This window comes from Giraffa tippelskirchi, chromosome 5 (assembly GCF_054371585.1).
Source record: "Giraffa tippelskirchi isolate mGirTip1 chromosome 5, T2T-mGirTip1v1.2.pri, whole genome shotgun sequence".
Lineage (NCBI taxonomy): Eukaryota > Metazoa > Chordata > Mammalia > Artiodactyla > Giraffidae > Giraffa > Giraffa tippelskirchi.
Window position 1 is genome coordinate 9,593,345 of NC_137279.1, and position 27,047 is coordinate 9,620,391.

General features: G+C 43.5%; 1 protein-coding gene across 5 annotated transcripts in view; it reads left to right on the forward strand.

Moving 5' to 3' along the window:
- Positions 1 to 27,047, forward strand: part of LOC145506083 (uncharacterized) — an 81,662-nt gene that overhangs the window by 20,312 nt on the left and 34,303 nt on the right. The window contains exons 3-6 of one of the 5 annotated variants that reach the window (XR_014053527.1): positions 3,911 to 4,159; positions 5,277 to 5,345; positions 6,150 to 6,241; positions 6,940 to 7,611. Coding sequence is in view for 2 of the 5 variants with exons in the window: in XM_081489795.1 (XP_081345921.1) it covers positions 5,277 to 5,345; positions 5,979 to 6,231 (322 nt within the window). In the remaining 3 variants the exon portion in view is untranslated. Of the gene's footprint in view, positions 1 to 3,910; positions 4,160 to 5,276; positions 5,346 to 5,978; positions 7,612 to 24,325; positions 24,528 to 27,047 lie in introns of those variants that run through there. The other 4 variants (XM_081489796.1, XM_081489795.1, XR_014053528.1 and 1 more) reach the window with 4 other exon arrangements.

Genomic DNA, 27,047 nt, shown 5'->3' on the forward strand with positions numbered 1-27,047 from the left:
GAAGGCTTTGTGAAGGAAGCAGGTCTCGAGTGGGTTGAGAATGCGTAGGACTGAGAGAAGGAGTAAGGGGAAAGAGTTTACTTCTGGCGGAGGATGAGGTATGAGCAGCAGGCAGAATGCGGGGGTGTGTGTTCCCAGCACCCTGGTCATTCTGGGCACATTACCTGGGTCCTGGTATAGTCAGGTTTTAGTGAATCTCGAAGACTTGTATGCACTATTTCCTCTTCCAGAAAGAACCTCCCTTTCCTGCTTCCTTGTCTCCTGATCTCTGGTGCCCTGTTTACCTGTCAGCACCTGTCGGTTCAACCTCACTTCTGCTGTGAACCTGTCTTTGATCCCTGGCAGGGCAGACCTTCCTCCCCACGGCACTGACCGTGTGACATGGTGATGTGTTCGTGAGTCTATGTTCTCCACCCCATCACAACCCTTGAGGACAGGGCCTCTCTTCTGTTCATTTTTTCACGGCCATCCGTTGAGTAAAGACAAATGAGAGATGGATGTGCAGACTGACTGCGTGAACGAATCTTCAGAGAGAGACGTATTCGCTGACACCTAGGACCAGGGCTGCCCTGGGCTTGTAGATGTACTATGTCTCATAAATCTGAGCAGAATGAATGATTCTTCAGTGGATGAATGGCTGATGGAGTGACCAGGTCATATATACATGATGAGGAAAACCCAGGATCATTATACAGCTAACTAGGTTGACTTTCTACCTCTTAACCTTATTTGTTGAACGTTAGTGAGGCTGAGACCTGAAGGACCAGCAGGAGTCAGTGCAGGGGAGGGCGCCTGGTGCCCAGAACAGCCCCGTGAGGCCTGGAGGTGGGGCCAGGAGGTGAGGGGCTCAGGAACAGCTCGTGGGTGATGCGCAGTGTCTGCAAAGGCGAGAGTGGGTGGAGAAGAGCCGGAGCCAGGCTGAGAAGGGAATTCAACAACTTCCTGAGGATAATGGAACACAAGTAGACCTGTAAGCGGGGTGTGTTGCAAGACTTTTTTTTCTCCCCTTTTTAAAGCAAAAGGACCTTTGCTGAAATGTAGAGAATGGATCATGGTAGAGCAAGACAGAGAAGGTGGGAGCCTGTTTGTAAGGATGTTACCAAAATTTGGGCGTGAGATGTGTGGTGGTATGTGGTAAGTCACTTCAGTCCGACTCTATGTGACCCTATGGGCTGTAGCCTACCAGGCTCCTCCATCCATGGGATTCTCCAGGCAAGAATACTGGAGTGGGTATTCTGGACCCTGTCCTCAAGGGTTGTGATGGGGTGGAGAACATAGACTCACAAACACATCATCAAGTCACATGGTCAGTGCCATGAAGAGGAAGCACTGCCCTGCCAAGGGTCAAAGACAGGCTCTCATGCCCTCCTCCAGGGCATCTTCCAGACCCAGGGATCGAATCCAGGTCTCTTATGTCGCCTGCACTAGCAGGTGGGTTCTTCACCACTAGCCCCACCTGGATATCAGACGGTGGGGGCTAAACTAGGGAGGTGGCTGAGGGGATGGAGAAAAGCAAGGAGATGTGAGAGAGCTAAAGAGAAGAATAGACAGGACTTACTGACACCTGGGATTGACAGGCAGCCAGCTGTGCTGGTGGTGGGGCTGGAGCAAAAAGAGTGGAGGACGAGAACGCTGAGGAACCTGGCTTGGCAAACTGATGCATCCGAACTGAGATGAGGAAACCTTGGGGGAGAGGTGCAATTGAGCTAAGAGAGAAAGGAAATAATGAGTTATTTCCAGAAATTGCTCTATACATAGATTTTGTAATGAGAGTCTTCATTATATGGTACACAAAGATGTAGGTGTACACAGATATAGATATATTATGTTTTTTCAATGAGTATGATAATATCTTCCCATTATATTACAGACTCTTTGTAGGCAAAACTTTTAGTAAGGGACAAATTATTAATAGATATGCAAACCATCAGAGAAAATGAGTCAGATGTGCTGATTGAAGAAAGTATTTCATAGGCCACACATGTGCAAGAGGAGGTTGGCCAGCCAGTGGGCCCATCAACAGCATCTTCAGAGCATCTGTCTGGGAAAGACTTTTTCCTGGTGCACCGAGTGATACAAAGAATAGATGAAGAGCCTACGGTTGTACCCAGGAGGACTCAGGAGACTCAGTACCAGCCAGGGAGTGAGGGACCCAGAGGGAAGTCTTGGGCTCTGGGAAAGGGGAAGGGTGTGGGTAGGGTTGGGGGAAGGTAAGATCTGCCAAGAGCTGTGACTATGAATGGAATCTAAAGAAAACTCCCCCAATCAGCTGGAAAGAAAAAAAAAAGAGAGAGAGAGAGACAGTGCCTTTGAAAGTATTTTGTAATTTCTAAAGCTGAATACAAATTTAAGGGGCTATTCATTATGGTCCACATTGAAAACCATCAATTTAAAACTGATGGAAGCTTTTCTAATATTCATCTATAAAGCAACATAGGTGGAAAGGAGACTTTTTACGACATTCCCCTTTGTACCTTTTGAGTCATTCAACAATAACTTAAACAACATCTTTTAATCTACGTAAACCAATTCTCTCTTATCCATTAACAGTAGTGATGGAGAAATAAGTCAAATCGCCAGGATTTTTTGACTTGTCCAGAAAGAAACCGTAAAGAGAAGGCAATGCACAGTGACCTCATTCATTCAGAAAGAATGTTGCCCACTCCTGAATAACATTAAGTGATCACAAACTGAGTTAAAAGAAAATGAGCTAGAGTGGCTATGGGGGAAAAGGACATATGACATTAATGTACAGGACGTGGATTCCAGTTGGGCTAAACTTCTTGGTGTTAGTTGTGTTAATTGCTCAGTCGTGTCCAACTCTTTGCAACCCCATTGACTCTAGCCTGCCAGGCTCCTCTGTCCATGGGATTTTCCAGGCAAGAATACTGGAGTGGGTTGCCAGTTCCTTCTCCAGGGGATCTTCCAAACCCAGGGATCAAACCCGGGTCTCCTGCATTGCAGGCAGACAGTTTACCATCTGAGCTACCAGATGCCTCAGTTTTTTCATCTCTAAAATGGGTATAACAAAACCTACCATGAACGATCATTATAAAACTCAATAAAGATAAGCTCTGTGAAGGCAGGTAGTGTTGCCGATGAATTTGAGGTTTTTTTCTTCCGATGCAAAGGAATTCGGAGACAAAGCAGAGAGGTTAAGAAAATAAAGTGAAAGTTTATTTAAGCAATGATACACTCTCAGAGGGAGGGAGAGCAGGTGGCAGGCAGGTGAAGAGCTGCCCTGCTGAGCTTCTTTGGCTAGCCGGGTATGAGGGATATGCATCACTGAGCCCAATGGACATGAGTTTGAGCAAACTCTGGGAGATGGTGAAGGACAGGGAAGCCTGGTGTGCTACAGTCCACAGGGTCATAAAGACTGGGACATGACTGAGCGACTGAACAACAACAAATGAAGCGCTGGAATATTCACTGGGGAAGGAGGAGTTTGGGGGTTGACTTTCCTGATTTTCATCCCAGCTCCATTTTGCCGAGGGGACCAGGGATTTCTGTCCCCATTTAGCTCATATCAGAAGTGTCTCGCATCAGAGCATTGTGGAGTACTTCTTATCCCTAAGACTAATCTTATCTAATGAGAGCACAATGAGCAAAAGGTTACATTTGGACACCGGAGATTCCCTCCTTCCTCCAACTTTCTTTGTCTGCTGCTCAGACCCTTATCACCCAAAATGTGTAGTTTCCTGCTGGTCTGAAGGTGTCTGCTTTCCTTTGTCTGCCTAGGGACCCCCGCTGTTTACAAGCTGCCTGATTTCCTGCTATCTGGTCCTTGCCCCATTTCTCTGCTCATGCCTAGCTACCCGCCTCCTGCTCTAACACTAGCACTCAATGACCTGCAACTCTGTATGTCTATCTGCTGAATCTTAGAAATACCAAATTTTACATGCATCTACAGGAACACTTTCGACTACAAATGGTGGCTACGGTAAAGAGTCCGCACACAATGCGTGAGACGCAGGTTCAATCCCTGGGTCAGGAAGATCCCCCGGAGAAGGAAATGGCAAACCACTCCAGTATTCTTGCCTGGAAAATCTCGCGGACGGAGGAGCCTGGAGGGCTACAGTTCGTGGGGTCACAAAGAGTCAGACACGACCAAGTGACTAATACACTCAAATAACAGAAAAACTTGACTACAATGTCTGAGGTAAACAGGACTTACTTTTCTCACTGTATAGTAAGAAATCTCTGGAAATAAGCAGTTCAGGGCTCAGATAGAATAGGATAGGTGACCAAAGTCCATATTTGTCCAGGACCATTTCTGTTTCAGCGTCAAAAGTCCTGCATTTCTAGATACTTCTTGGTCCTAAACAAGTCATGAGGTTGGTCCACTCCGGAATAATGGTCATCAGTGATGCTGTTGTTGCAGGAAAGGGGACCCCTTTCAGGGCCCAAGAGTGGGCTTTTGTCTAACATGTGGAAATGAATTGTCTGAGGAGACATATGTGCTGACAAAGCAAGAGACTTTATTGGGAAGGGGCGTCCAAGAGGAGAACAGGAGGGTAAGGGAATCCAGGAGAACTGTTCTCTCATGTGGCTTGCAGTCTTCATGTGGCTTGCAGCCCTAAGTTTTATGGTGATGGAATTAGTTTCTGGGTTGTCTTTGGCCAATCATTCTGACTCAGGGTCCTTCCTGGTGGTGGTGCACGCATTGTTCAGCCAAGATGGATGCCAGCGAGGAGGACTCTGGGAGGTGGAAGGACACCTGGCATCTCCTTTTGATGTTTCCTGAACTCTTCCAGTTGGTGGTGGCTTGTCAGTTCCATGTTCCTTCTCAGGACCTCCTGTTGTAAGATAACTCACGCAAATGGTTAACATGGTGCCTGACCAGGGTGGGTGGTTTCAGTCAATGTGTTTCCCATAACAATACCATCAAGAACCACACAGTACTTTATTCTTTTTCACTTGGCCATTCTGACTGTTGCTTGTTGGCTTGTTGCCTCATGGTTGCAAGATGGCTATTGAGTCTCCAGGCATCATGTCTTCTTTCCAGGTAGGAAGAAAACGGAAGGGCAAAAGGATCAAAGGCTTTCTCTTAGAGAGGTGTGCTTCTTATCTGGGAAAGTCTTCCTTGAAGACTTGCCCTTACACCTCATTGAACTGTTTCACTTGGCCACCTGTAGCTGTAAGAGTAGCTGGGAAAATTGAGTATGTATTTTATTTCTAACTCCCCAGTGGAAGAAAAGAAGGGGAGATCACAAAACGCATGTGGGCGGCCAATCCACAGTGTCTGCTACACCCCCCCCCTCCTTATTTTCACCCAGTAGCTATCAAGTGCCTCTGCTAGAATCTGCAGAGAGCAGATGGACGGTGAGACGCAACCCCCACGCCAGGTAAGCTCACAGTGTGGCCCCGGGCTGACACGACACAGAGGTGATTATGTCAGAGGCAGTCAGGAGAGGGTGGAGAGTGCTTTGCCAGCAAATCTCGCCCAAGACGCGCATGGGAATGACAGGGTGGTGGGTTATCCTTGTAACAATGAGTACAGTGTGCTTTCCAAGTAAAGGTAAACCCAGAGATATGAGGGTAGGGCTTGGCCACGAGAAAGCTCCAGGAAGAAGAGCCAGAGGGTGTGAGAAGGAGGCATGCCTGTGTAGGGGTAAGGGCCTCTCATCTCTGAAGATGAGTTGCCTCAGGTCATTGTCTCATCTCTGAAGATGAGTTGCCTCAGGTCATTGCGACGCCATTAGGAAGCCATTCTGAAAACGGTGTGTGTGAGGGAGGAGGTCTGAGGAGCCTTTGAGCGCACCCAGCAAAGAGCTGCACCAACTCCTCACAGAGACAGGTCACCTCAAGTAAATGAGATCCCAAACCCGCCCTTGAGAAGGAGAAACCCAAATTTATATCCTCGGCCTTGAGGATCCTGTTGGGTGGCTACACCCTCACCTTACTCCAGCTTCCTACCCCTCTGGGCCTCGGAAGCCAGCTCCCCCCACCCTTCACTTCCCAGCTTCTGTCTCCCTCAGCCCATCGCTGGATCCTTCTCCAGACTGCACTGACCAGCCTCTGAGCCAGGCGGTGCAGAGGCCGCAGCCTCTGTTGCCAACCAGAGCTGATGCCGGTGCCGGAGACCTGCCTGGGATCTGTGTTCATGCTGCCGCCAACCACGGGAGCAGACCTGTAACTGTCCTTCACAGGCCTTCCATCATCTCATGGAAACATCCGGAAACAGCCCTTCAAGGTGCAGGAGTCCTCCCCAGGAAGCCAGAGATGAAGTGAGGCCAGGAAGGTTAGGCAAACTCCCCTGGATCACCTCGTCACTTAGTGATAGAGGTGGGATTCAAACCTGGGTTGGACTCCAAGGCTCCTGCCTTCCCCACTGACACCATTTCTCTACACTCAGCTGAGCTCTCTCCCCGAGCCCCATTCCCTGCAAGCTCTTCTGTGCCTGGACCCCAGGCCCTGAAGGCATCTATGATAGAGGGTCTTGAAAGAGACCATGATGAAGTTTCATTTATTCCTCCACTCAACAGATGTTTATTGAGTATCCCGTATCTGCCAGGCATGGCGCTGGGCTGTGGTGTTATTTTCTGTTTTCCTGAATCTGCCCACAGCCCATAGCCAGGCCTGCTGTCCTCCAAGGATCACTGGCTGCCATAGCCTGCTCTGTCCTCAGCGCACCATGGCAGAGCTGCCTGTGGCCAACTCAGACCAGCCCCAGTGCACAGCTGAACCCCTCTCCATTTCCCCTGCACATTAATGGGCCCCTCATGGCCTGCTTCTTGTCATCTTCTGCCAGATCTGTTTGCAGTTTGAGATTGGCATGGTCACCTCTGAGCCTGTTCCAGTTATGACATCTTAGTCACTGCTGTGCCCAAAGTCAGGCTGTCAGAGGATGGGAAATAAATGAAACAGCCCTTAGATCCTTCTGATTCATGATAAACAATATGGTGAAAGTGGAGATCACAGGAGAATATATTTTGTTAGGGAGGAGCTGCCAATGATCACACTCTCTTCACTGGGCTCGGAAGAAGGGGGCCTATGCAGGTGCCATTGGAGGTACAAGAAACGGAGACTTGGAGAAGTAAAATGACCATCCAAGTTCACATACTGTCATTACATTTTTTTTTTCTTTTTTGTAAAAGTAATACATGTTCATTGTGGAATATTTGAAAATACCAAATAGTACAAAGAAAAATAAAAAATAAAAACACTCTCCAGTGTTCTTGCCTGGAGAATCCCAGGGACAGGGGAGCCTGGTGGGCTGCCGTCTATGGGGTCACACAGAGTCGGACATGACTGAAGCGACTTAGCAGCAGCAGCAGCCAGTACTATTACCCAGAGATGATAACCACTGCTAACATTTTGTGTTTACTTCTAGATTTTTTTTCTATGCACACATATGGGTTTAATCTGTACATACTGTTTTGTATTCATCTTTTATCACTTAACATTATTTGGTACCATTTCCCCCTTGACACCGAGTGTTTTATTAAAATGTCATTTTCTGTGGCTGTATAATATTCCATTATGTGGATATACCATGATTTGTTCAACCTATACTCTTGGCTGTTTGGGTTGTTCCACTCTTCTGTTTTGTCCTATATAAATAATACTGAGATGAACATCTTTGTGATAATACATAAATATTTGTGCCCATGCTTGATCTTTTCATTGGGCTGAATTCTGAGGGACAAACCACGCATGAAAACTCTGATTTCTGGGAAGCCCATCCCCCAGATTCTGACTGAGTAGATCTGGGGTGGGACTGAGAGCTTGCATTCCTCCTGTGTTCCCAGGTGATGCTGATGCTGGTGGTCCAGGGACCACGCTTTGAGACCCTCTGCTGGAGTACACGGAGAAGGCAGTGGCACCCCACTCCAGTACTCTTGCCTGAAAAATCCCATGGATGGAGGAGCCTGGTGGGCTGCAGTCCAGGGGTCAGTGAGAGTCGGACACGACTGAGCGACTTCACTTTCACTTTTCACTTTCACGCATTGGAGAAGGAAATGGCAATACACTCCAGTGTTCTTGCCTGGAGAATCCCAGGGACAGCGGAGCCTGGTGGGCTGCCGTCTATGGGGTCGCACAGAGTCGGACATGACTGAAGCAACTCAGCAGCAGCAGCAGCAGCAGCAGCTGGAGTACAGCGGACGGGCTGGGGGCAGGGCAGACATGCTCCAAGACGGCTACTACACCCTGGTTTCTGGGTGAATTCTATCCTCATTGTAATCCTGCATGGTGGCACCAGGGCAAGAATGTTACCACTTCCTGTAAAAAGGAGAGGCTTTCCCAAGAAAGGCCCAAGATAGGAACAAGGTCTTGTTGGTCTTTCCCTGAGTCTCTCTCTCCCTCAGGGCCTTTTTTCTGAAAATTGACTCAGTTCTGAGGAAGTTCTCTCACAGCCCAACTTTCTTCCCTCTGACTGATACCTGGATGCCAAGCTGTGGCTAAGGTATTCTCTCCCTCTCAGGCCACTCACTCCAAGGCTCCTCGGTTCCAGTACTGGTCACGCGGAGATTGCTAGGGGTGTCTGGGGGCCAGAGCCCACTGCAGGGTGTGGCTGCAGTGAGGCGGGGCCCAGGCCTGGTGCTGGGCTGTTGGGAGGCTCACCAGACAGTGACTCAAAGAGGCAGCTAACAGGGCGAACTTAGCATCCCCTGTGACGCCATAGGGGAGCTCATGCTCTGGTGAAAACAATGAAGTGACGTTCGTGGCAGGTCCTGAAAGATTATAACAGAAGAAGAACCAACATTTATTGTGCTCCTACTTGTGCAGGTAGGAAGTGCCTCCCTAAAAGGGAGTGAATCCTCCCTAAAAACCTACAGCTGCAGCGATCGGTACCATTATTCCCAAAACACATATGAAGAAGTTGAGGCACAGAGAGGCGAGATCACTTACTCAGGCTCTTAAACACTATAGCTGCTTCTGGGAGAAGCTAGATAACCGAAAAAGGACAGAGGGGAGGAGACTGACACATACATGCTTTTATTCTATCGTTATCTTAACACTCTATAAAGTTATTCTCAGTTTATAGGTGAGGAGACTGAAGCTTAGTTAACAAGCTTCCCGGGGTCACATGGTAAGCAATACTGGGTCATAGCCCACACATGGAGCCCAGGTTGGCAGACCCAAAAGCCCAAACTCTTCCCACTCTGCCACTCTGCCTCCTGGGAGGGATTAAGCATAAGTGGGGAGAGGGGCTGGCTTCAGCATTGGTGGTATTGGAGCTAAACAGTAAAGTAAGGGTTCAGTGCACATCGATGGACAGGCTGTATACACCTGCAGGAACTAACTCCAGAGACTTGAGAGTGCATGACCCATCTGTCAACAGAGGAATGACTGAGGGGTGGAATGGGGCAGGGGTGGAAGGGAAGCTCGACAGGGAGGGGGTATATGTATACATATAGCTAACTCACATTGTTGCCCAGCAGAAACTAATACAACGTTGTAAAGCAATTACACTCCAATTTTAAAAAATCAAATTAAAAAATAGAAGAATGGCACTTACTTTTAACAGATTTCTAACAGAACAATTGGAGAAGGAAATGACAACCCACTCCAGTGTTCTTGCCTGGAGAATCCCATGGAAGGGGAGACTGGCGGGCCACAGTCCATGGGGTCGCAAAGAGTCGGACATGACTGAGCCACTAAACAACAGAACAATAAAATACCACAACTGAAAATTCTGACATGTGAAATGATTACAAAATAAACATACACTGAAAACTCAGGATATGAAACGCTTTACAGTAAGATTCCAACATACTATATCTTTATGTCTATATCTAGAGAGACTGAAGCGACTTCACAGCAGCAGCAGCAGCAGCAGCAGAGAGATATAACACCCTGGAAGAAAATACTCCATCTTGTTAAATAGACACTTTAGGATGGCAGGATTATGGACGATTTTTATTTTCTTATTTTTTACTTTCTGTGCTTTACAATGATGTGGTGCTACTTTCATGGCCATTAAAAGAAACATTTTTTCTTTACATGGATGCAAGAGTGCAGCTTCTCTCCTGACACCATCACCGGGGAGAGGAGGAAACTCCTTATCCCATTCTGATCCTCTCCCTCTCCTGCCTTCCTACTTCACAGGTTGATTTTCTGAGACTTTTCCTTTGTGAGCGCTTGACGTTTCATGCACCTGTGAGTGAGGGTGGGCGAGATGGTATTCAGCGGGAACTGCTTTGAAGACCTCAGGGAGGGCTCTGATCTAGCCACACCTGGAAGCCCTGCTTTTCTTAGAGGGTTTCCCATCTAACCAGACTGTGGTGTGGTTCCCCTGAAATCCTCAGCAGACTTGTGAGCACATAACCTTTAAGACTCCTCTTGCTGTCTCTACACCTTTATACTTCTGCCTTTACACCATTGCCTGTATACAAAACAAACCCTCAAACTGAAGTTGAAGTTTCTGTGATCCTTAAAATCATTTTAAAATCAAGACAACCTGGAACTCAGTGATGTGTAAGGATAAAGTTGACTCCACTTATTTTTCTTTTTATGGTTTCATTTTCATACATTTCCATTTGTATTTGAAGGAGTTTAACACGTATGGGAAAGTATTATTTTCAGAATTCTAGATCTAAGTATAAAGAAACTGTATACAAAGAATGGTAACCCAAAAAAGTAGCTTCAAGTTTAAAACCAGTCCTTAGTTTGACTTATAAAAGAATTCAAGCATTTCCCCCACCCAGATTTGAAAAGTACCTCTCCGCCTCCTCTCTGTATAATTTCTTAAAGGTCTAGGGTTCCATTTTCAAAATAAGTTCTATGTTTTTAAGGGTGACACATAACAAGTAACCAGAAACTGGTCTTGGCTCGGGAAACCTCCCAGTTCTCATAAACATACAATCACTAGTTCCTTTCGGGATGATGGACACTATTGATTGGCTCAGACCAGCCTGTGACCCAGCAGTGGGATCAGACATTGGCTATAAAACATCTCCTTATGAATTTTTCATTGGCTTGAGTGTCTGGGCAGCTGTCTCCCTGAGGGCTCACTCTCCCTGCTTGCCCTCCCCCTCCTCATCCCTGTGTCTCAGGGCTGATGATGCCATTCTGCAGGGCAGCATTATTGGATCAGAGCGATTAGCTATACGGCCTGATTTTCTGAGTCAAATCCAATTTCTTTTTCAGGTACCACGGGCTTACGAGTAGTCATGTGCTTTTTGTTTTGCGATGGCATCACAGGATTACTAGAAGATGAAGTAAACTGAAGTCATTTCCCATTAATCGTATTCCTCATGATACTAAGAGAATGTGTCACTCTAACTTGTATCCTTAGGCATTTTTCAGGAGAAAGAGTGCTTTCAGCAGCTCAAAGGAAAGCTGACAAAAGCCAAACTCTTCAGAAGCACTGTGTCAGGCACTTTCCCATATCTCAGCTTGTGATTCTCATAGCAACTCTGAGAGTAGAGGAACATTATTCCCCCCTTTTATCCTGGTAGTAACAGGATACCTGAGACAAACAGTCATCTCTCAGAATTCATGTGGATTTATCAAACTCACGCTGAAATAGGTGGCAAAGTGAAACCCTGGAACTCCAGACTAGATCAGGTGGCCGGAGCAAACCCGGGAGTCGCTAGGGAAAGCTCAGTCAGAGCAAGCCGCCCCCTGCTGCGTCTCCACTGGTCCTCACCTTCTAGATCTGGACAGAGGGAAAGACCCATGTTCCCAAGTCCAGAAATAGGGCTTTAGTCCTGTTAATATTTGTACCCAGGTGAAACTGAATTAAAATAAGCTTCACGTACCAATATGGAGGAGAAAAGAAACAACACAAAGATCAGCAGGTAGTCTGGAATGGGAGGGGTAATGTCCGAAGCGGCGACTGCTTTCTCTGTAAAGCCTGGAGAGAGAGCCGGTGAGAAGCCTGTAGCGCACGGCGAGGGGGAGCTCTAGTCTCTACACCATCGCTTTGTTGTTGCTCAGTCTCTAAGTCGTGTCCGACTCTTTGCGACCCCATGGACTGCAGCACTCCTGGGTTCCCTGTCCTTCACTATCTCCCGGAGTTTGCTCAGACTCATGTCCATTGAGTCGAGGATGCCGTCTAACCATCTCATCCACTATCACCTCCTTCTCCCCCTGCCCCCAATCTTTCCCAGCTTCAGGATTTTTTTCCAGTGACTCGACTCTTTGCATCAGGAGGCCAAAGGACATAAAATAAGGAAGAAAAAAAGTAAAGGGACCAGGAAACGCCCCACTGTAAGTGAGAGTGAGAGTTCTTCCTGGCTTCAGCCTCTGCTAAGGGAATCTAGATGCTACTCAGGAACAGAGACTGCTTTTCAGAAAGTGTATGGTTTTGGTTCGTCTCTTTGACAACAACCTGAATCCCTGAGCCATGAGCCCAGAGCTGCCAGAAACACCAAAGGCAAAAGAAATCTCTCTCTGTGTCTATCTCTGGGGTGCTCATCACCATAGCACAACGGCACCATTTGCTTTTGAGTCTTTGATACAAATGTTAAGGTAAAACTTGAAGTCCAGAAACACACACTCACCTAGCTGGTCCCTTCTCCAGAGTTGAGATAATTAAGCTCAGATGCCTAAGAAGATTGTGTTGTTTTTGCTCCTGGGCAGTAGGTCTTTTCCAAAATCCACCCCCTTGAGTTTATACACTAAAAGTCCCAGGTGACCCCGGAGAAATTCTAAAAGTTAGTTATCTGATCCATATGGAATAGAAATGTCATACCATAGATTCTTCCAAACTCATTAACCCAGTACCTTTATGGGGATGGCTGTGATTTTCTTGACAACAGCTGTTAGCACATCCATTTTATGCATATTAAAGACTCGCTGGATGACAGGATTCTTTACCACTCTTCACTGAGTATCTCATACTAATTCCACAGTTTCCAAGCCTTCAGAACTTTCCAGAAAATTTGGGTTTATTGGTAAGCTTTTAACCAAAGAAGATGTGTGAAACATTGCATTAAACTCAAGGATGTCATTCTGGAATACCACACATGGAAGAACTCCCATGAGCTCACTCAGTTACTGCCTAGACCTGCAGCCTTCAGTCTCAGTGGACATCGCTGTTTCCCGTTTATCCCGAGGAAACAGGGGCCTGTGGTAGAACATTATATTGTCACTTCCTTGTCACTTCCTTACAACCATGTTCTCCTGAATCTTGGAAGCCTCATGTCCCTGTATTTGAGACTTTCCTTAGTGAAGTAAGTGAGTTAATAGTGTTCCCCACCCCCAAGAGAGTTCACCAGCTAACTCTCAGCCTGTAATATCTTTTAAACTTAGAAGGGATCTTACAGGTTATTTTGCTTAATTAACCCTGATATGAAAAACGAAATGGCTTTTAAGAAAAAAGCCGGATATCAAGTGGTATTAAGAAGGGTGAAGTTCAACCAGCTTTTCTGAATCACATGGATTCTTCCAGAAGCACCGTCTTGGTCTCATGACAAAGATGACAAGATGACAGGGCATCTGGGGAGGCTGCTGTGTCCTCCTTGCAGTCTGTGGGTAAAGAGTGGGTTGGTTCTGATAACTATGGTGAGCTCTTCCTCCTTCCTGTTCCAGAAAGGTGGTGGCTGAGCATTGCCTGGTCTTGAGAGGGACTTTCATGTGAAAATCAGAGATTGGGAACATGTATTTATTTTTGATTTTGGCAGAAAATGTTTTTCCTAATCAGTGGTGTGATCATGACACAGAAGAATAGTTCTGCTTTCAACTCAGAGAAATAGTGGTGGAGTGACCAAAAAACAAGCAGAAAAAAAATTTTTTTTTTTCTTCAGGCTTTAAGGAGGGGTAGCTACCTCCATGATTGATGAATAGCTTTCAGGATCACTTTTGTGATCTTATTCGCCCTTAAACCCTCCACATCCACTGTAGTTAGGAGAGAATTACGCTGGCCCACAGGGAGGCTTCCCAGGTTGGCGCTAGTGGTAAAGAGGCTGCCTGCCAATGCAGGAGACATAAGAGACATAGGTTCGATCCCTGGGTGGGGAAGATCCCCTGGAGGAGGGCATGGCAACCCACTCCAGTCTTCTTGCCTGGAGAATCCCGTGGACAGAGAAGCCTGGAAGGCTACAGCCCATAGGATCACAAAGAGTTGGACACGACTGAACCAACTTGGCACGCACGCACAGCAAGGCCATCCTTATGCTGGTGTCACACAGGTTGAAGGCTGCCTTCTCTTCCCCCTCTGACTCATAAAAGCCAGCCAGTTGGGGACATCCTGCTGTTCCAGCCCCACAATATTCCAGGTTGGAAGCAATTAGTAGACATCTCACCATGAAGCAGAGGCCATACTCACCCTCCACATTCATACCTTTACCAGATTCCGATGGCTGGCACAGAACATGGGGTCAATGATGTCAAGGAACCAAGCTGATTACTTCTGGCTCTGCGCTTTGTGTGGTTCTTTGCTGTTTCACAGTAGTTTCTCTCAACCTGCTGTCTCTTGCTGTCCTTATATTTACACTTCTGCATATTCTTCCACAGAACCCAGTCCATGCTGCTGCTTCACGAGGTCAGCAGGAACTATTTGTTGGCAATGTAATATATCACGAGTCTTTATAGACAGATCCCAAATAGCACTGGTGTGTAATTTGAAAATTTGGGCAAGTTATCCACTTAATGGTGAGACATCTACAAAGATACTAGTCAGACACCTCTGTCTTTTCTCTGCCTCCCAGTTCAGTTCAGTCGCTCAGTCATGTCCAACACTTTGCAACCCCATGGACTGCAGCACACCAGGCTTCCCTGTCCATTACCAACTCCTGCAGCTTGCTCAAACTCATGTCCATCGAGTCGGTGATGCCATCCAACCATCTCATTCTCTGTCGTCCCCTTTTCCTTCTGCCTTCAATCTTTTCCAGCATCAGGGTCTTTTCCAAGGAGTCACTTCTTCGCATCAGGTGGCCAAAGTATTGGAGTTTCAGCTTCAGCATCAGTCCTTCCAATGAACACCCAGGACTGATCTCTTTTAGGATGGACTGGTTGGATCTCCTTGCAGTCAAAGGGCCTCTCAAGAGTCTTCTCCAACACAACAGTTCAAAAGCATCAATTCTTCAGTGCTCAGCTTTCTTTATAGTCCAACTCTCACATCCATACATGACTACTGGAAAAACTATAGCCTTAACTAGACGGACCTTTGTTGGCAAAGTAATGTCTCTGCTTTTTAATATGCCATCTAGTTTGGTCCTCCCTCCCTTTCCCACTGAATTTCTTGAGAGAATAACCTTTATTTCCTTTATCTCATATGTCCATTCGAATCTGACTTCCCTTCCTACACTCCCTCCACACATATGCAAACTCCGAAATGTTCACTCTAACTGCCAGATGCGTTGGGTTGGCCAATGCATCAGTTTTTTTTCCATAAGATGGCTCTAGTAGCACTTAACTGTCTTTAACTTCATTTGAAGCAATTTTGTTAGACCACATTGTGACAGTTTTCATATCATTGTGCATTTTTTAAAAACTCAAAAGTGGTGAATTATTCCGTAGCCATTTGAATGTTGAAGATGGAAGAAAAAAGCAACCTTTTTGGCATATTATGCTTTATTATTTCAAGAAAGGTAAGAATGCAACTGAAATGTAAAAAATGTTTTGTGCAGTGTATGGAGAAGGTGCTATGCCTGATTGAATGTGTCAAAAGTGGTTTGTGAAGTTTCAGGCTGAAGATTTCTAAATGGACAATGCTCCACAGTTGGGTAGACTTGTTGAAGTTGACAGCGATCAAATCAAGACATTAATAGAGAACAACCAATATTATACCACACGGAAGATAACCAACATACTCAGAATATCCAAATCCAGCACTGAAAATCATTTGCACCAGCTTGGTTATATTAATTGCTTTGATGTTTGGGTTCCACATAAGTGAAAAAAAACCCTCCTTGACTCTATTTCTGCATGTGATTCTCTACTTAAACGTAATGAAAGCATTCTGTTTTTAAAACAAATTGTGACAGGCAATGAAAACTGGATACTGTAGAGTAATGTGGGATGGAAGATATCATGGGGCAAATGAAATGAACCACTGCCAACCACACCAAAGGCCGGTCTTCATCCAAAGAAGGTGATGTTGTGTATATGGTGGGATTGGAAGGGAGTCCTCTATTACAAAGTGCTTTCAGAAAACCAAACGATTAATTCCAATAGTACTGCTCTCAGTTAGACCAACTAAAAGTAGCACTCGACAAAAAGCATCCAGAATTAGTCAGTGGAAAACAGAAAAATCGGTCAACAGAAAAATCTTCCATCAGGATAATGCAAGACTGCATGTTTCTTTGATGACTGGGCAAAAACTGTCACAGCTTGGCTGGGAAGTTCTGATTCATCCCCCATATTTACCAGACATTGCAGCTTCAGATTTCCATTTACTTGGGTCTTTACAAAATTCTCTTAATGGAAAATATTTCAATTCCCTGGAAGACACCTGAAACAGATCTTTGCTCAAAAAGATAAAAACTTATAGGAATAAATTATGAGGTTGCCTGAAAAATGGCAGAAGCTAGTAAAACAAAATGATGAATACACTGTTCAATAAAGTTCTTGGTGAAAATTTAAAAAATGCACCTTTTATTTTCACTTAAATACAGAGGGAACTCATTGGCGAACCCAGTAATAGGTTCCCTTGAATTCTAGTCTCACTTATCTTCCTAATGAATTTGATGCAGCTCTGAACTACTTCCTTGGAAATTTTCTTCCCTTCCATTTGGGATGACTGGAATACTTTGCCTCCCAACTTTAACTTACTTCTGTCTCCTCAGTTGGCTCCTCTTTTGCCTCATTTAAAACACAGGTATGTCCCAAAATTCCTCCTCAACTCAGTTTCTCTTCCTTTTCTATTCTTCCTTTCTGGTGGCCTCAGATTATCCTAGTATTTCAATTAACATCTCTTTGCAGATAGTCCCAGATCTTTACCCGTAGTCCAACTTATCTACAAAGTTCTATCTTCATATTTTCAACCATCTAGTGGGCTGCATCACGTAGATAATTCTCCTAGTCTTTCAAATGTATCAGTTCAGTTCAGTCGCTCAGTTGTGTCCAACTCTTTGCAACCCCAGGGACTGCACCACACCAGGCTTCCCTGTCCATCACCAACTCCCGGAGTTTACTCAAACTCATGTCCATAGAGTCAGTGATGCCATCCAACCATCTCATCCTCTGTTGTCCCCTTCTCCTTCCACCTTCAATCTTTCCCAGCATCAGGGTCTTTCCAATGAGTCAGTTCTTCGCATCAGGTGGCCAAAGTATTGGAGTTTCAGCTTCAACATCAGTCCTTCCAATGAATATTCAGGACTGATTTCCTTCAGGATGAGCTGGTTGCATCTCTTTGCAGTCCAAGGGACTCCCAAGAGTCTTCTTCAACACCACACTTCAAAAGCATCAATTCTTCAGCACTCAGCTTTCTTCACAGTCCAACTCTCACACCATACATGACTACTGGAAAAACCATAGCTTTGACTAGATGGACCTTTGTTGGCAAAGTAATGTCTCTGCTTTTTAATATGCTGTCTAGGTTGGTCATAGCTTTTCTTCCAAGGAGCAAGCATCTTTTAATTTCATGGCTGCAGTCGCCATCTGCAGTGATTTTGGAGCTTCCCAAAATTAAGTCTCTCACTGTTTCCATTGCTTCCCCATCTATTTGCCATGAAGTGATGGGACCAGATGCCATGATCTTAGTTTTCTGAATGTTGAACTTTAAGCCAGCTTTTTCACTCTGCTCTTTCACTTTCATCAAGAGGCTCTTTAGTTCTTCTTCACTTTCTGCCATAAGGGCGGTGTCATCTGCATATCTAAGGTTATTGATATTAACCTCAGATATATAATTGATATATCCGGCAGTCTTGATTCCAGCTTGGGCTTCATCCAGCCCAGTATTTCTCATGATGTACTCTGCATATAAGTTAAATAAGCAGGGTGACAATATACAGCCTTGACGGACTCCTTTCCTGATTTGGAACCAGTTTGTTGTTCCATGTCCAGTTCTAACTGTTGCTTCTTGACCGGCATACAGATTTCTCAGGAGGCAGGTCAGGTGGTCTGGTATTCCATCTCTTGAAGAATTTTCCACAGTTTGTTGTGATCCACACAGTCAAAGGCTTTGGCATAGTCAATAAAGCAGAAGTAGATGTTTTTCTAGAACTCTCTTGCTTTTTTGATGATCCAGCAGATGTTGGCAATTTGATCTCTGGTTCCTCTGCCTTTTCTAAATCCAGCTTGAACATCGGGAAGTTCATGGTTCACGTACTGTTGAAGCCTGGCTTGGAGAATTTTGAGCATTACTTTGCTAGTGTGTGAGGTGAGTGAAATTGTGTGGTAGTTTGAACATTCTTTGGCATTGCCTTTCTTTGGGGTTGGAATGAAAACTGACCTTTTCCAGTCCCATGGCCACTGCTGAGTTTTCCAAATATGCTGGCATATTGAGTGCAGCACTTTCACAGCATCATCTTTTAGGATTTGAAATAGCTCAACTGGAATTTCATCACCTCCACTAGCTTTGTTTGTAGTGATGCTTCCTAAGGCCCACTTGAGTTTGCATTCCAGGGTGTCTGGCTCTAGGTGCGGGATCACACCATTGTAATTCCGTTCAAAAGTGAATCATCTCCCCCAAACCAGCCCCGTCTCCTAACTTCCCTATGAATATTTGTGAAAGAAAACATGCCTCTAACACTGGAAAAAGTTCAAAAGTGAATAATTCTGCACTCCTCTCTTTCTCTCAATCCCACACCCAGTGAAGTGACTTTCACTGAGGACACAGCTCTAATGAGGTGACATCCCTAATGAGGGGGCATTCACTGAATGGCAGAGTCTGGGGATGTAGTATGGAAAAAATAAAGGGGGAAGAGAGAGAGAGAGAAAAAGGAAAGGAAGGGAAGGGAAGGGAAGGGGAGAGGAGATTGGTCTTACTCCTGAGAACTTACATAGGAGGACAGAAAAACTTGCATTTGCTGAATTTTTATCGAACACCTATTAAAAGCCAGCCACTGTTCTGGGTGCCACAGTCCTTCAATGTTACCGTTGTAGTGTCTCTCAAATCTACTCCATACTAACTCGGGTCTGGTTAGAACTTCCAGATCAATATTTTTCGAATGGGAAAAATGGGTTTCTTGCCTTTGGTATTGTATTTTTTTTTCCTACTAGTAATTATCACGCTAGCTGTTAGTTTAAAGTAGATACTTTAAAGATGTGTTTGCCTATCTTAAATCATATGACTAACTTTCCCTTTATATGTGAACATTTCGTTTGTTCTTTTATTTTTCCAAAGTTTCCTAACAGACCCTCCATCCTCTGTCTCTTCATGCTTCGACTCAACCCATATGCTGCCATCAGACAAATATTGCTAAAACTAAGCTATAAGGTCCTTTTTTATTTTTTAAATATTTATTTATATATCAGGTCTTAGTTGCAGCATGCAGGGTATTTGTTGTGGAGCACAGACTCTCTAGTTGTGGCATGCAGGCTCTATAGTTGTGATGCATGGGCTCCAGAGTAAATGGGCTTCAGTAGTTGCAACACATGAGCTTCAGACTATGAGGGCTCAGAAGCTGCAGCTCATGGACTAAGTTGCTCCATGGCATGTGACATCTCAGTTCCCTGACCAGGGACTGAACCTGCATCCCCTGCATTGCATGGTGGATTCTTAATCACTGCACCACCAGGGAAGTCCCAATCCTCCCTTATTTTGAAATGTTTGAAGGCTCAAAATTATAATCTAAACTCTGCAATTGTGAATGCAACAGCCCCCATCCTGAAATCTGGGCTCCACTCTCTCCTTCTGGTCTTACCTCCCAGTCCCTTTCTTGTATAGCTGTCTTCCAGTCAAGCAGGACTGCTCAGCATTCACAAACATGTCCTAAACGTTCTCTTCTTACCCAAAGTCATGCCCTCCACTATGGAATGCCATCTGGTCTATCTCTATTCACTGAAAGCCTTCCTTTCTCTTTCCAGGTTCAGCTTAAATGCTTTATCAATATAAAGATTTATGCCTTATTCCCCCTAATGGCTTGCAAGATGGCAATGATTGAGTTCTAATTGTATTTATGGTAAGTCTTCCCACTGTTCAACATACAACTTGAAAAAAGATCTTTTCATTACAGATGCTGAATGAGTATTTACTAAATAAATGTTACCAGAAGCAATTTTCTAATAATTTCACATGCATCATTATTTCTTTTCAACATGATTATAAAGTCTTCAATAGCAGGGACCAAATTTTCTTTCTTTTTTTTATTTTCTACATAGTTCTTAAACTCTTATTTACAGAATTATAAATAGAGTAGAAGTATAAATGTTAGCAGAATGAACAAGTGATGTTATGCTTTTTCATAGGAAAGCACAATATTATATTAAAATCCACAGTCATATTCTACAGTCGAAGATTAATACCATGTTTGGACACTAGGAAAGGGAAAAAACTATAATCTATTAGCACCTAAAACATTCTTTAGCTATTTTTTTCCTTCATGTTTTCTGTATTTCTGATTATAATTTCTTAACTGTACCTAACTGAACTCCATTATTATTCCCTTTAGAAAATTAGCTTAAGTTTTCCTGGTAGATAATTAGTATCTATAAAGATAGTTTTGTCTTTACTTTAAAACAGCTATATCATTTATTTCCTTTTCTTATCTTTCCAATTGGTTGGAACTTCCATATTAATATTTTAGAAATGAAAAAAGATGGGCCTTTTGCTTCTAGTGGGTTTTTTTCCCCTACAAATAATAATCAGGTTAGCTGTCGATTTAAATTAGATATTTGTACTTTAAGAAGTTTTGAGAATTCCCTGGTGGTCCAGTGGTTAGGACTTCAAGCCTCCACTGCAGGAGGCATGGATTCGGTCCCTGGCCAGGGAACTAAGATCCTACGTGCCACATAGAAGAAGGAAAAAGGAAGTCTTTATCCTATTCTAAATCACTACATCTAACCTTTCCTTTTTATATTAAAATTTTATTTGTGTTCTTATCTGATTGCTCTCTCTGACTGAGCGATATAACTTCAGTGAAGTAGAGATGTGGCAATCACAGGTAGCCATGCCAGAAAACTTATGTCATGAGTCATTTGGCCTATATTTATTGACACAATTATCAAGAGAATCGAGGAACGTACTTTAGCCTTTGTGCCATCTTGTCATGAACTCTGTGGGGTAAGGGTCACAAAATATGGAAACGCTGGTGAATCCTTCTATCCTTTCATTCATCCATTTGTTCAACAAATATTTGCTGAGTGCGGCTCTGTGCCAGACGCTGTTTCAGTGCTGGGCTGTAGGAATGAACAAGACAGACTCCCGGTTCTCACAGGGCTTTCATTATAGAGAAGGTAAACTGTAAGTTCACAAATAGTGAGCAAGATCTTTTCAGATATTCTGTAAAGACAGCAAGACAAGGTGAGGCACTAGAGAGTAACTCAGAGGGCTGGGTTTATTTAGCCAAGGTGGTCAGGGAAGGCTGCTCCAGGGAATAATATTGAATAGAGACTTAAGTGACAAGGAGCCATCTATGTACCGATGATACTGAGGGTACTGCTGGTGGAGGAAATAGCAAATGCAAAGTTTTTGAGGTGACAAGGACCTTGATGTTTTGGAAGAACAAAGAGAAGGCTGAGGGGCAGTGAATGGAAGGAGAATGCTAGGATATACATCTGCAGTGGTAGGAGGACCAGACGATGGTGAAGAATCAGGGAAATCACTTTAAAGGATGAAAGTGAAGTTGCTCAGTCATGTCCGACTCTTTGCGACCCCATGGACTGTAGCCTACCAGGCTCCTCCATCCATGGAATTTTCCAGGAAGGAGTACCGGAGTGGGTTGCCATTTCATTCTCCAGGGGATCTTCCTGACACGGGGATTGAACCCGGGTCTCCTGTATGCAGGCAGACGCTTTACAATCTGAGAGAATAGTATAACACATTCACTAAAATGAAACATTTTGAAGATTTACAAGACAAATTATAAACACTTAGACAACTAATTCAAATCCTAAATCTGAAATAAACCTAAATAAGGCAAATAAGCTCTCCACTACATTCTGTTCCACACTGACAGTCTCATTTACTTGTACTTTCTCACCCTGAGTGGCAACAAAAATCTTGGACTGATAAACATGTATTCCTGGAAGCAAAAACTTTTTATGCAACAGATTGTGAGCCGAGATCTTTTTTGGCAGTTTGCTGAGGCCAGAGAGACACATCATCCCAACCAATTAGCCGTGGGCTTTCCAAAACTGAGGAATCACATCATCTATACTGGTTGCAACCTTCATACTAAGTTAAACAAAACCACATGACTTAGTTCCTTTCTTCCTCCTCTTATTTGGAGAGGAAAAAGCAGCAAATGAAACACTTTCAGTACCCACTGAAGCTATCCAAAAATAAAGTATGTAACAAATGGGTCTGGGTGACTCAGGGGGGTCACTCTCCATGTGTCTTGATTTAGATTATGGGGCTATTTTTGGTTTGTCATAACGGTCTGGCTGTTGTGGTCTCAGACCAGGCCTGGTACATTGGTCAAAGCAGTGCTTTATCACAGCACAGAAGCTTGTGGCAAAAAAATGGGGTAAGTTTCTGTCCCTTTGTGAAAGAACTTACAATCCTAGTCGTGGCTAGATCCTGCTACAATGGCCTCCCAAGAGCTGCTCAAGTCTTTGTTACATTGGAGTTTTAAAATTTCATACAGAGATCACGTTTTTGGAAAGAGCAGCTCACCAGTGAGATCTTTCTGGTCGTCCTGGTTTTCATGGTGGTTAGACTCAGAAGCAGCACGGGCACACTCCTCTACTCAGACATCGGAAGGTCATCTCTCCTTAGCACAGGGCCTGGAGCACATTGACCTCTCAATAAGTGTCATCTGATTAGGTTTGTGTTTTACATTTGTGTGTGTGTGCGCGTGTACTCAGTCGCTTCGGTCGTGTCCAACTCTTTGCAACCCCATGGACTACAGCCCACCAAGCTCCTCTGTCCATGGGATTCTCCAGGCCAGAATAGTGGAGTGGGTTGCCGTTTCCTCCTCCAGGAGATCTTCCTGACCTAGAGATCGAACCTGTGTCTCCTACATCTCCTGTATTGCAGGTGGATTCTTTTACCGCTGAGTCACGGGGGAAGCTATTTTACATTTATTTGTCCCCAAAATGATTCTTGGGAAGTCTCTGGAGCAGCTCTCAGAGACCAGTCCACAGAACTAGATCAGTTCCTTTTTACTGGTCTCCAACAAAATGAGGAGAAGTTTTAAGGTTGTCACTTATCATTTCTTGTTGATTGCCTTGACTCGGATGTTTTTGTCCTGCCTACTAGACGTGTCTTAAAGTTCATGTTTTTTAGTAAAGAATGGTAGTATATGATAGGAGTTGTTTTAAATGTCCTTACTTGGCAGATTAGATGGTAGCATCTTGATGCCCATTCCCTCAATTTTTTGAAAATTTACTGAGCCCAGAACCCTAAATCTGGGAACCCCAAGTCTGGATGTTTATCACCTTTAGTTGTCTGGCTTTTCTGGTCTCCACTATAGTATTTGGGGTAGATAGATGCTCATTCAGTAGACCCATCACCAGTTTACATCCTTCTTCTATGTAATGTCTTATTACTGAAAGCCAGAGACTTGCAAGGAAGGGAAAGTGTAATGAAAAAGGAATAAGATTAGCTATTAACATCACTAGTATTTATATTAGTATATTGGAGGGGCAGAAAATAAGCCCAGATAAATAAAACATATACATTTGTAGGGTATGGAAGATCAGGAGGCTTTTCTAATGAGTGTATCAACTTGTGAAATTTTTATAGTAATATTTTTGTTATAATATGTGATAATTAATTATTAAAGGATTCTGTACCTTCAATGTTTGTCATCCTCAGTTTGCAAATATAAATGGTGCTTTAGGCATTCCTTTTAAGAAGTATTTAGTACTGACAAGCAAATGTAGACTTCTTTCTACAAATTAAATCAGTCTAAATCATTGTTAAGATTATGCCTGTTGATATTAGTTATAAATAACAATGTAAAATAACTAAGTAGCTATTTTGTCTTAGCAGGACATCCTGGCTAGAGTACAGGACTCAGAAGTGTAGGTCTTTTCTTCAGATAAGTCGCTCGTTTACTGTTATCACGTTGGTAATACTGCTTAAGCTGCTTCTGTTTTGTTATTATAAATCTGAGTTAGTAAAATTTGTCACCAATGGTCCATTGTCAAGGGTGCTGATGAAAACATATTACGAATGATGACCTGGGAGGGTCGTTACCTATATATTTCAAGGTCCTATAACTACCATACTATTATCTATAATAAATAATCATATAAAGAAAGAGTAAAATTTGGAGAAATAAGTTTGGAATGATGTTAAAAACAGCTACCACACAGCCAGTATTTACTAGGAACCGGTATTATGCTTAGTGCTTTATGAACATTGTCTGAATTAATCTTTTAGGAACCACTGTTACTAACTTCAACTCACAATTCAGGAAATTGGGGCTTTTGGAGATAATTCCCCTTGAGCAACAAATGCCAGGCCGGAGGCCTCTTGGGAGCCTGGCGGCGGGCATGTTCCCATGGAGCAGCACTGACTCCCTCGGAATCTCTGTGTTGATGGGACAGTGAGTGTGCGTTTTCCCCCTCCAACACCGAATAAGGTAATATTTTCCTTTTATTCCTCTAGTTCCTTATATAAAGAATTCTCAATTTCCCTTTGTCTTTTGTCATTTGACTTTCATTTCCTGTTTGGGGTTTTCTGCTTTTATCACTCTGAGCCTTCAGTATTGGTCTGCCTCATTCCCCTTCTAGGAGGATTTAACTTAAGTTCCAGTTTTTGGTGCTTTTTCCTTTGTGTTTCGGTTCCTTCCATAGTCTGTGTTTCGCAAATGAAGTTACCTTTTATGGCTTCCAACTCTTGTTTTTTCACTGGAAGTTTTGTAGTTTTCCTATATTTTTGGATATATATATATTTATCTTCGAGGGATTTCCTTTGGAGCCCTCTATATTAAACATCAAACAGAATTTTCTGATTTAAGTGCTGTGATGTATTAGAACATTTTGTTGGAAAGGGTTATATATGTCTACAGGTTTTTTTTTGCTTTTGTGTTTTTATAAAGAAAAAATGAACAGTGACTGAAAGAAGAGGGATGGAAGAATTTGAACATCAACTTGTTGAAAGAGAGAGAGAAATTGATGGTCCTCTAGTCAGAGAATTCTGGACTATCATATGATTCAATACCTAGAATAATAGAACTCAGAAACAGAAATGATCATCACAACATTAGGTACTTTGTTAGGTAAATTTTGTTTTATTTTGCTGAAAAAAAAAGGCCATTTTTCTATCCGGTATGCTTTTGATCCTTAATATTGGGAGTCCAGGTTCAAAATGGGCTTTCCTGGTGGCTCAGTGGTAAAGAATCTGGCTGCAATGCAGGAGACCCAGGTTCCATCCCTGGGTTGGGAAGATCCACTGAAGAAGGAAATGGCAACTTACTCCAGTATTCTTGCCTGGAGAATTCCATGGACAGAGGAGCCTGGTGGGCGACAGTCCATGGGGTCACAAAGAGTCGGACATGACAGAGCGACTAACACTTTCACTTCAGGTTCAAAATTGTTTATGAACTGGCCATGCCTGCGGTGGTATATATGGAACACATACTGGACTGGGAGTAGGAGACCAGCGATCTAGTCTTGGTTTCGCTAGTAACTAGCTGTGTGACTCCTCTCCAAGTATGTTTTCTTACTAGTACAATGAGTTGAAAGGATTAGGGGACCTACCATTAAGGTCTTTTCATACTTTACAGTTCTTAGTACAACACAATTGTTTTCCCCTTTCCTGTACAAATTAGGAAAATTCTCATTAACAAAAAAACCTCTCTGGGGTAGCAAAGACCGACAGTAATTCCAGCCTTTCCATAGTTAGTTCTTGCTAAATAATACAGTCAAGTTCCCCACATATGTGTTTATGAGCTATTTTCTGGAGAATGGTATTTTCTGTTGTAATGTCCTCTCATGATGGTGACTTATCAGAAGCAAATACCTTAATTAGATGTTAGCTATCTGAGTTACCCTTACACAAAGCAATGCATTTTGTTCTGTTTTTGTTAAGCCACACTTTTACTACTTAATCTGAAATATTTGATGCCAAAAATCTTCTTGTCTTTGAAAGGGCATGCAACTCAAAAACTGTGGCTGACATTAAGCCAAATGTTCTGAAGAAACTAGCAACTGTAGAAAAACTTCTCTGATTTCAGCATTAGAAAGCTAATGTTTTCGAAAAGATATAGAGCCTGTATTTCTAGAAAAAAGAGTCTGCGCAGGATTTTAAAGTTGGGAGGGGTCTTGGCAATCAACTAGTTAACCTTCTACTCTGTGTGGGCATCAGTTCCCAATATTTCTGCCATTTAGTCATCCATCGTCTGCTTTATTTATTTATTTATTAGCATTTTAACTTTTAATGATTCAAATTTTAAGCACTCTTTGGGTCAAACAGTTATGGTAATAGTGAAAATAAGTTACTCTATTTTTGGCTGAAATAATCAAATTGTTTTTCATTTTAGAAATGAAATTTTAAAATTATTTATTTTATTTTTGGCTGTGCTCAGTCTCCTAAGCATGGTCTTTCTCTAGTTGCGGCAAGTAGGGACTACTCTTCGTAGTGGTATGTGGGCTTCTCATTGTAGTGGCTTCTCTTTTTTTAACAAATTTATTTATTTTAGTTGGGGGCTAATTACTTTACAATATTGTAGTAGTTTTTGCCATACATTGACATGAATCAGCCATAGGTTTACATGTGTTCCCCATCCTGAACCTCCCTCTCACCTCCCTCCCCATCCCATCCCTCTGGGTCATCCCATTGCCCCAGCCCTGAGCATTTGTCTCATGCATAGAACATGGAATGGTGTTCTGTTTCACATATGATAATATACATGTTTCAATGCTATTCTCCCAGAACGTCCCACTCTCACCTTCTCCCTCAGAGTCCATAAGACTGTTCTGTGCATCTGTGTCTCTTATTCTGTCTCGCATATAGGGTTATCGTTACCATCTTTCAAATTCCATATATATGCATTAGTATACTGTATTGGTGTTTTTCTTTGTGGCTTACTTCACTCTGTATAATGGGCTCCAGTTTCATCCATCTCAATAGAACCGATTCAAATGTATTTTTTTTTAAT